Source organism: Amblyomma maculatum, chromosome 3 (genome assembly GCF_055883805.1).
Source record: "Amblyomma maculatum isolate TAMU_Amacu chromosome 3, ASM5588380v1, whole genome shotgun sequence".
NCBI lineage: Eukaryota > Metazoa > Arthropoda > Arachnida > Ixodida > Ixodidae > Amblyomma > Amblyomma maculatum.
The window spans coordinates 139580881-139596185 of record NC_139346.1 but is presented as its reverse complement, the minus strand read 5'-3'; the positions used below and the strand labels follow the sequence as shown (position 1 = coordinate 139596185).

The window sequence follows — 15305 nt, the reverse complement described above, 5'->3', positions numbered from 1 at the left end:
TCTTACCTGTACTCATCTATGGGGCTGAAACGTGGAGGCTAACCAAGAGCGTTCTACTTAAGTTGAGGACAACGCAGAGGGCTATGGAACGAAAAATGGTAGGGGCGGTAACATTAAGAGATAGGAAGCGTGCAGAGTGGGTCAGAGAAATAGCTCTAGTTACTGACATTCTAGTGGAAATCAAGAAGAAAAAATGGGCATGGGCAGGACATGCAGTGCGAAGACAGGATACCCGATTGTCGCTTAGGGTAACAAACTGGATTCCAACGGAAGGAAAGCGCAGCAGGGGGCAGCAGAAAGTTAGTTTAGGGGTCAAGTGGATGCAGCTAGCACACAACCGGGTTAATTAGAGAACTATGGGAGAGGTCTTCGCCCTGAAGTGGGTATAATGAGGCTGATGATGATGATCCACGTTATAGATCTCCAGGTGAACGAAATTATACAGCAGCCCTTCTCTACAACACCCTTTCTTTCCGACTTTATTCCATTCCCAGTCGACGTTGATGAGGTGTCCATCGGATCTTGTATCCTCTACTTCCTGTAAACCGCCTCCTATATCTTCCAAGCGCGGTCATTCACACTGAGTAGGCCGTTCTTATTGTATTATTGTCATGTGCCTTAAGAGAAGGCATACAAGTGGGCGGAAACTCACAGGCTGGTTTTGTGGTCTTGAGCACATATGTTTAATTGAAGAAAAGAATGAAAATCAAGCCAGAGCGTAGACACCGAAAGAGAAGTCGCACAGGTCCCTACCAGAAAATGAGTATTCCATAAAAATATTGGGTTCATTAAGTACAAAAATTCTTAAATATGAAAAAAACTCAATTACTGCGAGATAGAACTAGAGCACCAGAAAAAGATTGAAAATCACGTGCTCGAGGCTGGAGCTTATACACCTTGAAGAAATAAACACACTTATCTATTAGAGACAGGTGATACTTTCCTAGCGTTGCCACAGGAACAAACCTCGCACGATCACATGTCCCTGTTTAACGTGCCGAATCAGTGTATTGCCCTTACCCACCATGTTTTTACCTACCGGCTGGTAAAATGCACATGATCACGATGAAACTTCGTCTTTCTTAACGTAAACTTTACAAACAAAAAAGACCAGCTATTGAAGAAGAAGCAAAGGACGTTGGTATACACGGCTCCGTTGCTGTTCCTCCGTGGCTGTCCTTCAGCTGAATCTCTTATGATCCAACTAAGAAGCCCCACCGTGTCACTGTAGCCCACATTCGAAGCCGCTGGACTCTGCCCTGTTTCACGGATTACCGTCGTCTCCAAGCATCCGATAAACGCTGTTCGAAGCATCAGCGAGTGCTAACACGCTGTAGCACCCGCGGGAGCTTATTAAACTTCTACGGCGTTTGCGTCCATCCAGATAATAATATGCAGCCGCAAGCGGACTTGGGCTCCGACCCGGCCCCCAAATCACCAACTGCGAGCCTTCTGGAGGGATTCATGGACGGTGATTCCTACGCCGTGATTCAGGAGAACGTCTACGTCATCGTGGGCCACGGATGGCTTCAAAAGTCTGTGTTGCTGTGCGCCATCCTAAGCTTGACCGTTCTCCTGATGCACGCGTTCGCCTATAGTCTCATCGGCCTCCCCGTGGACCACTGGTGTAAGCCGCCTTCGGAACTGCGCAAATTGTCCACCCATGTCTGGAAGAATGTGGCGATTCCCGTGCTGGCAGACGGAAGCTTGAGCAAGTGCACCGTCTACGATCCACCAGTTCCGGTGAGACAGCTAGCTAATTAAACTTGTCATGGACTCGACAGTGATGTATGTAAGAATGGAGAAAAATAGAAGTAGCGTTTGCAGAGCCACCATTGTTCTATATAAAGTAAGAAATTTTCATTAATCAAGATTTCCAGTTAAGGGCTCAATATTCTTTCCTTTGTTAATCATCGCGGGCTCAGTAGAGAACCACTCTAAGGCTCACCTTGTCACGGAAATGGCCGCGTGAAGTGGTACGGGAAAGTTTCTGACAGAGCAGTCTGAATGGTTTAAAAGGTAATGGTGTCGCGTTTTAAAGTATGGTCAAGAGTTCTAGTCCTAAATAACTTTCTGGGGTTCACCTTTCATGTAATATTTTGGGTGGGACACCAAGGAATGTTAATGTATCGAGTTCGAGGGAAAGTCGTGTGTCAAGTAGCAGAGAAAATTGTAGATTGCTGTCCACGAGAAGTTGATGAACTCGACTCACTGCTAGCGTCACAGCAAACTTTATGCTATGCATGAGGTCGAGAGTTCCTCGCTCGCGTCACAGTTGCCACAGTAACGTGACGCCACCCGATGTCGAACCAGTGAAGGCGCAAGTGGAACAACGGCACGCACAACATACTCCTGGGCCAGTGCTCTTTTCCTTTATCGCCTCCCAAACCCGCCAGAGTGCCGCAGAGGTTAGGGTGCTCTACTTATGCGCCCAAGGCTCCGGGATGGAATCCCGGCCTCGGTGGCTGATTTTCAATTTCAGCGAAACGCAAGGCGAGGCGTTCATGTGCTGTGCGATGTCAGTGCACGTTAAAGAACCCTAGATGGTCGAAACTTCCGGAGTCCTCCACTACTCTCAATCTCATCGCCTAAGTCGCTTTCAGACCTTAAACCCCCAAAAATGAAGCCAAACCTTATTGCCTCTGGCGCGCCGGTCGCTCATAACAGCATAACAGACACGCGTGTAGCGCCAGATTTCTTCGACTCTGAGCAAACGATTGCGATGCAACGCTTGTTTTTCCAGCTTTCCTGGTGGTGTCGTACCTAATCGGCATGCATCTGCAAGACTTGGTTTGAACGATACGGATTCAAACCTGTTGGTCGGCGCACCACGGGGCTTTAGGCAGCGCGCCTTTTTGAATCGGGCGTCCGTCCAAAGTGTCTGAAAATTTTAATTCGCGATGCACCTCTCTGCCAATTGTTACTAAGTACGTCATTAGCGAATTGCAAATTGTAGTATTGAAGTCGACAAAGGAAGAAAACTATCAGTGTAAAAATAATATTGACACACGCAATATAACGTTCAGCGGAGTCAGACGGGAGAAACATTTGAATGTAGGAGGTTGGCTAATTATCATCATCAGCCGGCCTATACACACTGCAGGGCGAATGCCTCTCCCATTTTGTTTCAATAACATGATCTTGTGCTAGCTGCATCCACTTGACCCCTGCGAATTTCTTAATCTCATCCACCCATCTAATTTTCTGCCGCTGCTGATACGCTTACCTTCCCTTGGAATCCAATTGGGTACTCTAAGAGACCATCGGTTATTCTCTCTTCGATCTGCATATCTTGCCCGTGCCCATTTCTTCCTCTCAATTTCAACTAGAATATCAGTAACCTATTTCTCTGACCCACTCTGCACGTTTCCTATCTCTTAACGTTACACCTACCATTTTCCGTTCCATGGTCCTCTGCGTTGTCCTCAACTTAAGTAGAACCCTTTTCGTTAACCTCCATGTTTAAGCCCTATGGGTTAGTTCCGGTAGTATGCAACTGTTATATACTTTCCTCTTGAGTGATACCGGTAAGCTGCTTGTTATAATGTTTTTTGAGTACCTTCCAAATGCGCTCCATCCCAATCGCATTCTCCTAGTTATTTCTCTTTCGTCGTCCGGATCTGCGGTCACTACCTGTCCTAAGTAGACATATTCTACTACCACTCCCAACGCTTCGCTACCTATTTTAATCTGCTCTTCCTTTTCCAGACTGTTCAGAATTACTTTAGTCTCCTGCATTATGATCTTTAGGCCTATCTTTTTGCTTCTCCTGTCTAGATAATTTATCATTAGTTGCAGTTGGTCCCTTGAGTTACTTAACAAGACAATGTCAGCGAATCGCAGATTACTGAGATATTCTCTATCGATCCCGATGCCCAACTTCTCCCATTCCATTACTTTGAATACACTATCTAAGCAAGCTGTAAATAGCACGGGGGAATTGTGTCTCCTTGCCTAACACTTACCTTTTTTAATTGAAATTTATTATTTTCCTTATGCAGAACTATGGTTGCTGCGCAGCCACTATAGGTATCTTCCAGTACTTTCTCATAAGGCTCACCTACACCCTGATCTCGCAGTGCCTGCTCAACCGCTGAGGTTTCGACCGAATGGAATGCTTTCTCGTAGTCAATGAATGCTATATATGATATGACCAATGGTAGAGTACCCTTTCGGAAATCCTGCTTGATCCTTTGGTTGATTAAAGTATAAGGTTGTCTGATTGTATTAGCGATCACCTTGGTAAATATCTTGTACGTAACTGGTAGTAAGCTGATTGGTAAGTAATTTTTGAAGTCCTTAGCGTCGCATTTCTTATGAATTAAGATAATGTTAGCGCTATTCCATGATTCTGGTACTTTCGATGTCTTCAGGCATAGCGTATACAGGGTGGCCAGTTTTTCTAGCATGATACCTCTCCGTCCTTTAACAAATCTTAGTTACCTGATCCTCTGCAGCTGCTTTCCCCCTTTTCATAGATTCTAATGCTCTCTTAACCTCGTCCTTCATTATTGGCTGGACGTCTGATTGCTCTTCATTACAGCCAATTTCAATTTTGCTCTGACTACTATAGCTGCTGTAGATGTCCGTATAGAATTCCTCGGCTACCTTGTTAGTAATGTTAGTAATGACATTGCACGCCTTGTCTATCAATGCATACATCTGATTTTGCCTACTTCCAATTTTCTCTTTACCGATTTCAGGCTACTACCGCTCTTTAAGCATGCTCAATTTTCGCCATGTTATAATTCCTTATGTTGGCCACCTTGCGCCTATTGATTTGCTTTGATATCTCTGCCAGTTCTATCCGGTCGGTTGTATTGAAGGCTTTCATACTTTGGCACCTAATCAAATCTTTCGCCTTCTTCGACAGTTTACCGGTATCCTCTCTAACAATGCTACCGCCTACTGCTATGGCGCCCTCTGTAATATCTCTGAATTAATTGCTCATTACTTCTAGGCTAAGGTCGGCTTCCTCGGTTAGCACTGAGTGTCTACGTATTTTGCAGCGAGAGCTGAATTCTTCCATCTTTCCCCTTACCGCTAATTCGTTGATTGACTTCTTCCTCACTAATCTGTTCCGCTCTCTCTTTATATCCAGACTCGAGACCTTACCATCCTGTGGTCACTGCATCGCACCTTTCCGATTACCTCTACACTCTGCATAATGCCGGGTTAAGAGCACAGTATGAAATCAGTTCCATTTTTGGTCTCTCGTTAGGGCTTCTCCATGTCCCCTTTCGGTTTCTACGTTTGCTGAAGAAGGTATGTAGTTCCTGGCAGGCTGGGACGGTAGGTCAACGCCGCTTGCGGCGGGGGCTAGCCAGCCACCGAATTTTATCTGTTGTAGGCCGTCATTGCACCCGCCACTGCTTCGGTGGTGGACGACGGCTGTTGTTGTGGCGCGCGTCTTTCTCTCCCTCTTTTCCCTTTCTTTTCTATTCTCTCTTCTGTCCGCACGAGGCTGTGGAGGTGGCTCAGCTACAGAGCCAGTAGCAGGCCCGTACATTTTCTTTTCCTTCTTCTTACAGCCACAACAACATGATTCGGTAGTTATTGCGTTCAGCAAGCTGAACTAGTTGCTCGCCCCTTCCTATTTCTTATTCCGATGCTTTAGTTTTCCACTGCGTGGTCTCCAGCTTGCTTTCTACCTACCTTGGCATTGAAGTCGCCCATTAGTACAGTATAAGGAGTTTTTACTTTCCCCATTGCCAATTCTACATCTTCATAGAAGCTTTCTACTACCTGGTCATCATAACTACATTTAGGTGTATCCTTCAGTTGATGCCTCTTATTTTGATTAATTACGATGCCGGCTACCCTCTAAATAATGCTATAGAGTTCATCTATATTACCAGCTATATCGCCATTGATAAGGAAACATACTCCTAGTTATCATCTCTTATTAAACCTCTATAACACAGTACATGCCCACCCTTCAGTACAGTATATGTCTTATTTGGCCTCCTAACCTCACTATGCACTATGATAGGCCGTTACATACCCTCTAGTTCCTCTAATAACACTGCTAAACTAGCCTCACTGGGTAGGGTTTTTGTATTAAACGTTGCCAAGGTAAGATGTCCAATGGCGGCCTGTCCTTGGAGCCAGAAAGTATTAGCACGCTTAGCACCCTTTCCTGCGTCACAAGTCTGATCGCCACCGTGGCCAGTTGCTCCGCAGCCGCTGGCGACTGAGGGCCGGGGTTTTGTAGGACTAATCCTGGGAGGTTGTGGCCAATCACTGCACCATGGTGGCCAATTCCTGTTCTGGTGAGGGAGTGCGTTGCCGGAGGGGTTCACCGGCATCAGGTTGCACCCCAAACCTGTTTTATTCAGTTCCATCGACACGCGTTTTTTTAATCCGGTAGAGAAAATTGCGCGGCAGCGGGATTCGAACCAAGGTCCCCTTGCATGCGAGGCGGATGCTCTAGCATTACGCCACCGCTGCTAATAATAGAACTCGAGGAATACACCTGGTTAAGGGAGGGAGTGACCGCAGATTGGGGCTATATAAGAAAGAAATAAGCGAAAAAAGATAAGTCATGCATTTTTCAGGTACACTGAAATAATGACTATCAGTTTACTAAATTTACTGGTTAACTGCAACAAAACAGATTATAACAGGCGTATCTGATTTGCGAAACAAGGAAGGTGACGGAAAGGCTTCAACTTAACTTGAGGGCATAACAGAGAACAACGTATCAGACAGGATGGCAGCAATTATGCTCAGCCAACTAATTCGAAATAATGAAATTCCAGTTTACATCAATCAGAGGAAGTTAGTATTGGCCAGACAGCTCAGGCGAATTAAAGGTAAACACTAGTCACCAAGGATAATGGACTGCTTTTCAATAAATTCAGACGTAGCAGAGGACGGGTAAAATTTATTCCAGAAGATGGATTAGGAAGTCTGCTGCGACAAAATGGCGTCAGCTGGCACAGGGTAGTATTATCTGGAAAGGTGGTTTATGGCTTTTTGAGGTTTAACGCCCCAAATTTACACGGGCTATGACTTACACTCTTATGGACGGCTCCGGTAATTTTGACCTCCTAGTGTTTTTAATGTGCACTGACACCAATCAGCGCACGGGTGCCTAGCTTTTCGACCCTATCGAAAAGCGGCCGTCCCAGCCGGGATTCGATCCCGCATCCTTAGGTACAGTAGCATAGAACCCTTACCACTGCACTACCGCCGCAGGCTGCCTATATAGCAGAGGATTGCCCTATTCCAGGTTTAGTCAGTCGGGCTGACTTTGACACTGCTCTGATCTCGAGTCCTAATCTGACTTCCTTCTTTTTGTCTACTAAGGATGATAGCCAAGAGGAGCGACAGGAAGTTCCGTGCCACCGGTGGGACTATGACATCATGGACATTCGTGACAGCATCGTCAGTATGTGGGACCTCGTGTGCGAAAACAGCTGGCTGTACTTCACTTCCAGTTCCATGTACAATGTGGGCTCGCTATGTGTAGTGCCTGTGGTTGGCATAACGGCAGACCGGGTGGGGCGCAGGCTGGTCACTCTAGCTAGCGCCGCCCTAATGGTGTTCGCCAGTATGGCGGCAGGTTCGGCACAGATATTCAGTCTCTTCGTCATGGCCCGGTTTGTGACCTCTGCCGCAGCTAGCGCGACCAACGTGATAAACTTTATCCTTCTTTATGAAGTGACGGGAGACCAGCACCGGGCCCTGTACATCTTTTTGGCCAACATCATCGCTACCACTTTGGCGCCTGTGTTGTACAACCTGCTGTGGCTACTCCGGCCTGGCTGGGGTATGTCGCACACGATCCTTGTCGCGGCATCTGCCCTTGTGCTGGCCTGGTGCTACTCGATCGACGAGTCCCCCGTCTGGCAGCTTGCCACGTGCAGAATTCGCCAGGCTGAGATCACCATTCTGCACGCTGCCAGAGCCAACGGAGTAGACATTCTCAAGGCAAGAGCAACCTTGAAAGTGCTTAGGCGTCAACTGATGAAGCGCGATGCATCTTACGGAACCGGCACAGATGGCTCGGTGCGCGTGCTATACCCAGTTTTGTTTCGCCGGCGTGCTTTGACCATATTTGTATCCTGGTTCTGCGTAAGCTTTGCGTTCTATGGTGCACGTTCGAGCCATCTGATATTGGAAAAGCACTGGCAACCGCCAGCCCATCTGTTCAAATTCCTGGTCCTAACTTTCGTCTACTACAACATCAAGTCTCGAGGACAAGGAGCCACATTGACAGCTGTGTTGGTACTGCAGTTAGTATTCAGTGCGTTTCTAACACTCTGTTACGAATGGAATCTTTCTTTGGGGACAACACTATCTACGCTAATTTTATTCGGTGTCACCGCTGCGGCCCTGTGCGTCAGCTACAGTTATACCGGCGAGGTGTTCCCGACTGCAATACGAAGCATTGGTTTCTGCGTATCGTATTCTTTCGGCAATGCGGGAGCTCTCTTGGCCACTCTAATTGAAGCCTATGCTGGTGACCAGCGCGAATTAGCGCTCCATTTTCTCATGACAATGCTAAGCTTGGTTGGCGCTGTCGCCGTCCAGTGGCTTCCCGAGATTTTTCTCCCCGAGACGAAGGACATCGATCTGGGTACATTGGACGAACAGCAACGGAAGGACGCTTTAAAGCTATGCCTCGATCCACTTGGATCACCTGGAAAGGTGGGGAAACGGAGTGCAGCGCATGGACCTCGTAAATCGAAGCGGGCACTGGCAAGTACTGTTCCTTCTGTGGCCTCAAGTGCAGGTTCGCCTGGGATGATTTTCCCTGAAAAAGGCACATCCGTGCAGCAAAAACTCAGGTCACCGGTTAAAGGCATTGGTTCGCCTCAGACAGAGACTGCATCGCCATTAAAAGCGCATTCTGTCGGCGCTCCACAAGAGACAGCTGAATTACCTTTAGAAATATTCAGTACACCTAAAAAAACCCATGCTTCGCAAGTGAAGAAAGTTGGATCGGCTCTCAGCAAGGTGGTATTGCCTTCGTACCGTCAGAGCACTGGGCCGCATCTAGATCTACATTTGCAACAGAGGAGTGCGAAAGCTCGACAACAGTGATGCCCTGAATCAAAGGTTGAAATGAAGATCGGTGTGAGAAGATTTTGTATTTATTCCTTCTTTGCCCGTGAGGTCGCTTCACATACCAGAACCTTTACCTGCTTACAACTTACCTGAGACACTTTATGATCAACTATGAATGTTACTATATCTTGATGATTACGTATTTTTCTATTATTCGCCTCATTACGAGAGCGTTTGCTCTTGCCTGCGGTAATTTGGAAATGCAAAATGTGTGTATGCTGTGTGTTTCTTAGCATGACTTAGAGATATGAAACATTTCAGTACCACATGCTGGCCAAGGTTGTAAGGCTGACTACTCTTACACCTACAGTGTTCTTTCTGGCACTCTCGAGCACATACCGGTGAGTGTCGAGGTGATAAATTCTATCTCCGGCTATCCCGCGTGGCCCCTTCTAGACTTACCTCGCCTCTACTATTGTCCTTCCTCGATGTGGCAGTACTTCAGTGCCAATTCGTAGATCACCCCTTTTCTTTCCAGTGGCAGAGCAGAGCGGCTGTAACCTGAAGCAATGGTTTGTTACTGAAATTTTACTTCATTTGTGGTACTGTGCTGATTATCCCCTGGCCACTTACATTAAGCGCTAAGCGCTCCCGCCATAAATGTTATTGCATGCAGACTGCCTGTCCTTTGGTTGATTTGTAACCAAAGTTGCAGGATTGTTGCTAGCTTACGGGGTTCTCCTTACCCTTCATGATTGCTCTACAGTGCATTTGAAACCGTGAAAGTGTTTTGAATCGCTAGGTAGTTATAGAAAGATTCCTAAACGAATCCTAGACGCCGCGCAGTTAGCCATAAATAACTAAATTTTGCGTATATTTTCTTATCTTCATTAACTCATTTTTTCTACCTAGATGAGTTGCTAGTGATGTGAAATCTGCAGGAGAGGAAGCGAATAGAATTCATCAGCAGCAACACCTAAATGTTAAAACACCTTGGTTGAACTCGTCTCAACTAAGTAAGATATAGTGAAAGCTTCATTACATCTCGGCTGCAGACTGCTAATTTTAACCAAGCGTAGAGAAGTTTAACGGTTAAGAAGTGATTGAGATTGGGCTAGTTGGAACATCTTCTCACAAATGCTGCACTGCTTAGTTGTACACGGACAAGGAACTGGACAAACGCTGAGGTTAAGCGCAATCTATCAACTGAAGTTTTATTTCTTAGAAAAGGAAAAAGGAAACACAAGCACGCGACGTAATCTCAGGATCGTGAATACACATACATCATAACGATGCACTGTAACAGAAAGAACAACTAAGGAATGAAAGCACGAAAAAGTGAAAAATAAACACCTTATCTAAGCCCGGGATGAAATCGCACTCACCCCCCCCCCCTCTCTCTCTCTCTCTGGCGCGGGGAACAGAAAAGAAAAAGCGTGAGGTAATTGAGGCCTTTCGGATGGTTTCTGGCAAAGAAGGCGATTACGTTAGCGCTCCTTCCGTAGCTCTTTCCCGCCGGGAAGTAGATATCTTGAGAAGAGACAAAAGACTTGCATGAGGATCACCCGCGCGTGTCTGTTAGATGCGCGGATGGGGGGGGGGGGGGGGAGGGGGGGAGGGGGGGAGTGCGATTTCATCCCGGGCTTAGATAAGGTGTTTATTTTTCACTTTTTCATGGTTTCATTCCTTGGTTGTTCTTGCTGTTACAGTGCGTCGTTATGATTTGTGTGTATTCACGATCCTCAGATTACGTAATGTGCTTGTGTTTCCTTTTTCCTTTTCTAAGAAATAAAACTTCAGTTGGTACATTGCGCTTAACCTCAGCGTTTGTCCAGTTCCCTTGTCCGTGTACAACTAAGCAGCGCAGCATTTGTGAGAAGTTTAACGGACCTTGCTCTCCGTTTTACTTGACTTAGAAAAATGAAATCACAGTGTTGTATTTCTCTAGCGAAGCAGCTCGGCAAGCCACATCTGCCGGATTATATAATACTTCATAATGCGTTCTGGGGGGCTAGTTGGTGCATGATTTAAAAAAAAAAAACAGTGCGCAAAACAGACGACACGGAGGTAAGAAAGACGAACACAAGCGCAACTTGCAACTGTTTATTCACTTACGGTCGAGTGAATATGTAGACCAAAAAGGGTAAGGGCAAAGAGAAAGATCCCACATGCGGATGATCGAAAAATTACAAAACAAAAAGGAAGAAAATGCCATCATAAACACGCGTCTCAGAAAAAATATAAAGAGAGAACATGGCTCAGAACTTACCCAAAAAACACTTTCGTTTTTGTATATCACAACCGAGGGGAGTACTTATACTGTCGTTTCCGGATCTATTTATATAATAAGCCTCGACAAGTTCACGGCCTGTGGTGTTTTTTGCCCCTGCTCAGGATTTTTTTCCCCCAGCTTCGCTTCCCATGTTTTCCTTTATTTTTCACCGCAAGCTATACAGTGATGTGGTATAAGAGTACCCGTGTCACTCTTAATCGCGCGATTATGGTCTGCAAGCCGATCATTAATACATCGGCCCGTTTGGCCAATGTAGTATTTTCCACAAGTCAACGGCATCTGGTATACTACGCCCATTGCACATTTCAGAAACCGCTTCCCATGTTTGCTCTGGCATTCCATTCTTTTTGGTTTGTTCGGATCCGTTTTGCCACACAAGTAAGAAAGCTTCTCGGAAGCAGAAAAAAATCTATGGCAACTTTAAACTTTGCTGCTACATGTTTCAAGTTATGTGCCACCTTATGTGTGTACGGTATTACCACAAGCTTCCTCTTCTCTTTGGTAATATTTTTTGGACTACTAATACTACACCTTTCTTTTTTCACTTTTCAAATAGCGCTTCTGCAACTGAGCTTATCAACAAAGAAGGATAACCAGCCTGTTGCAGCTTCAGGATCTGCGCTTCGAAGCTTTCCTGTACTTTATGGCTGCAGGATTTTTTCATGGACGCTTGAAGGCACCTTAAAACATTGGGGCACTTAACTGTCTTCCAGTGTGCGGAATCAAATGGCAATGGTTCTTTCTGTGCACGTGGGCAATACTTCCAGCATACGCTTTCGCCATTGAGGGTTATGTTAATGTCTAAAACCTGTAACCTGCGGTCTTCAGGAAGTTCATGGTTGAAATTCAGACATACCCCCATGTAGTTTAAGATTAAATAGCACGTGCTGCACGGTTTGTGGGTAAGACGAAGGTATCTGTTTCTTTAAAACAATTAAAAAATCGTCAACATACCTTAAACACTTCAGAATTCCTTCGTCATTACAAATATTTGCCAAAGCTTTTTGAAGGTGTTTTTTTTTTTTTTTTTTGAAATCGGATGATATGAAGCAGCCTGCCGCCTAGTAACCGCTGTCGTGGCCGCTGAAGACGGTCCCGCAGTGCTCTCCTCCATGGCGAGAAGCGCAACCAATGACAAGCTCCCTTTCGCATTTATGGACCGCCGAGTCACGAGGTTCGTCATTAGCACAGCTGACGAGGCCGGGTTCCGCACGTCACGTAGCGGTAGCAGCTGTGGCGCGTTACGTGGTATCACGGGCGAACGCGTAATTCCGTTCTCTGAACGGTAGGGTACCGCAACTTCTTTCTCCTTCCTGGTTGTCTCTCAGAGAGTTAAGCGGCGATTCTTGCTGAGAGGTATCTGTAAACGCAACCTAAAAGTAGCATACTCTGACTGAAGCAGGAGATATAATTACAATAAAGTGTAACCATCCCATACCGTCACATCCTGGCTGTGTTTAGAGCTGGTTTTGCGGCTATTAAGAATCTAAGACATCACATATTGCAACCTAAAGGGGAACGCATCTCAGGAATGATGATAGTAATTTATTTTTTAATGCGAATTTAATAAGCAAGCAAAATAGCACTCACAGGGATAGAACAGATCTGATGAGTGCTGAGGTATGTAGTATTAATCCATTGCGCCATAAAAGCAACGGGAACGGCGGGCTTTAAGCATACCCTTAATCGTTATGACAATATTTCCGCTATTTGTCGCTGCTCAAAGGACCTACCGTTGAAAGAACGGCATCAGGCCTAATGAAACACCCCAGGAACGTCTCCACCTGAAGGTAAAAATATCATACCCGATGACATTTACCAAATATATTGTAGTGCAGCTTTCCGTTCCAAAATATCTTGGCCGAGAATAGGCGTAAGTCAGCGTGGAAACTGGCTTTGCTAGCAGCCGACTCGTTTCGGATTTGGTAGACCGATGTTTTGGCCTTAGAGTAGAAGCTCTTCAACGATAAAGAAAAAAAAAAGAAGGGCGAACAACTGAAAATGCGTGAAGCACTTTGAATACATTAAATTCATGAGAGCACTGCCCACTTATAAACACGTCTCGGAGCGCTGGTCCCAAGTATATATAACCAGTTGCCAACACAGAAACGACAGGCTTAGCTGCAGGTAATTAATAAGAGCATGTAAGTTGTGTAGTGAGCGAGTGCATGGGAAATAAAAGGCCAATCAGCGTACGAGAGTGATTGCGGAATGGAGGTGTGCCACCACCAGGGGCGTCGTCACTAGAACAGGGGTCATAAACAAAACTCTGGAATAGGCCGACTTGTGTCACTTGAAACCTGTTTTGTGACGCTTGTGTTTTTCAGCAAGGGTTGTCGGGCTAGTTGGCTTGCTGTCGTCCTATCGTGCTTATCTTTCTTCGTGTTGTCATTTTTGCGTATACCTTTCATGGCATTACAAGATTCTTAAGTTTTCTTACTTAGAGCCTTGGATGGGTATAGTGGTGTTCATGGAGTATAGAGCAAGCAAGTTCCTACCTATCTTTGCATGTAGGAAGGAGGGAGCGAGTCCCTTTTCCCATCTGTTCTAAAGCCACCATCAAGGCAGGCCGTGCATCTTCTAGCAGTCCCGTATACTGCTTGGTAGGGAAGTTGATCCGCTCCGAGAGATTCATAACGATCTGGGTGTCTTCGCAGAGTTTAGAGAGACGTGAAGCAGCAGGATGTTTTGGACACTTCTTCAATATTTTTCCATGCTTCTGGCAAGATATACCTGCTGTTTATGCTTGATTGGGTGCCATGCAACAGCTGCCATCATTTCGGAAAAAGGGGAACATCGAGGGGCTCAAATGTAGCAAGTACGCGGACGACATCAATCTCTGGATAAACCAGGGGAGTGATGCGAGCATAGAGAGACGACTGCCGGCAGCGGCAGACACAGTAGTAGACTACGCGGCTAGTAGAGGGCTTTCGTGCTCACCGCACAAATCAGAACTACAAGTCTACAACCCAAAATCGTTGAGGTGTAAGCAAATTGGAGAATTCGGTATCAAAGTGGAAGGAATGTTCGTACCAAAGGTTGATAAAATAGAAATCCCAGGGCTATACATCCAAGAGAATGGATACAACAACGGAATACTAAAGAAACTGGAGGGCTACGCCACACAAGTCCTAGACATATTCAGGAGAATAACAATGAAGGGCCGAGGCTTAAAAGAAAGGAGCTTGATCAGACTTATGCAGGCGTATGTCATAAGCCGCATAAGCTACTCTCGCCATATTTAAACCTTAGAGCAGAGGAAAAAAGAAACATAGAAGCACTCATTACACGATGCATGAAGAGGGCACTGGGCCTTCCAATGAGTACATCCACAGATATGCTGCTTGCTATGGGGGTACACAATACGTGGGAAGAAATAGCAGAAGCCGTCATAGTTTTGCAACTCGAAAGGCTAAGCTAGACAACTATAGGAAGAGCCATTTTAAATATGTTAGGCCTGCAGACAGACAGAGGGATGCAACCAAAGTCGAGCATCCCACAGATATACCGAGATACGCTATCTCCACTCTTCCTCGACATATACACCCCATATCCAACACGCGAAAAGGAGGCAAAAGAGAGCTGAAGCACTCAAAAAGCGCTTCGAACTACTGGACAGCAAGGCAGTTGCATGCGTTGATGCGGCGAGTGGGAAGTCGGTTGCGGCGGTAGCCTCGGTAGTCGACGGCCGAGGCGCCCCAGTATCGGCAGCCACTATCAGAAGCCGCAACTCCGAAACAGCTAAGAAGTTGCGATAGCGCTCGCTTGCGTAGGAACGGAAACAAAATTCATAATTAGTGACAATAAAGCAGCCATTTACAATTACCCAGAGGGCAGGATCGCACCAGAAGCAGTGAGAATCCTGACCGGAAAACAGCCGACTAGAAAAGTCAGCTTAATATGGATTCCAGCACACGCGTCTGTTTCTGGTAACGAGGCGGCAGACGAGTCAGCCCGAGATCTCTACTTCCGGGTAACCGTGGAGCTGCCTGATTAC

The 15305-nt window shown here is 46.1% G+C and overlaps 1 protein-coding gene across 1 annotated transcript; it reads left to right on the top strand.

Annotated features, from left to right (window-relative positions):
• The first annotated feature begins 1392 nt into the window (after positions 1 to 1392).
• Positions 1393 to 13653, top strand: LOC146196192 (beta-alanine transporter-like). Its single transcript, XM_084596945.1, has 3 exons — positions 1393 to 1743; positions 7312 to 8013; positions 13636 to 13653. Exons 1-3 carry the CDS (start codon positions 1393 to 1395, stop codon positions 13651 to 13653), a joined length of 1071 nt encoding a protein of 356 aa, XP_084453071.1.
• Positions 13654 to 15305: the final 1652 nt, after the last annotated feature.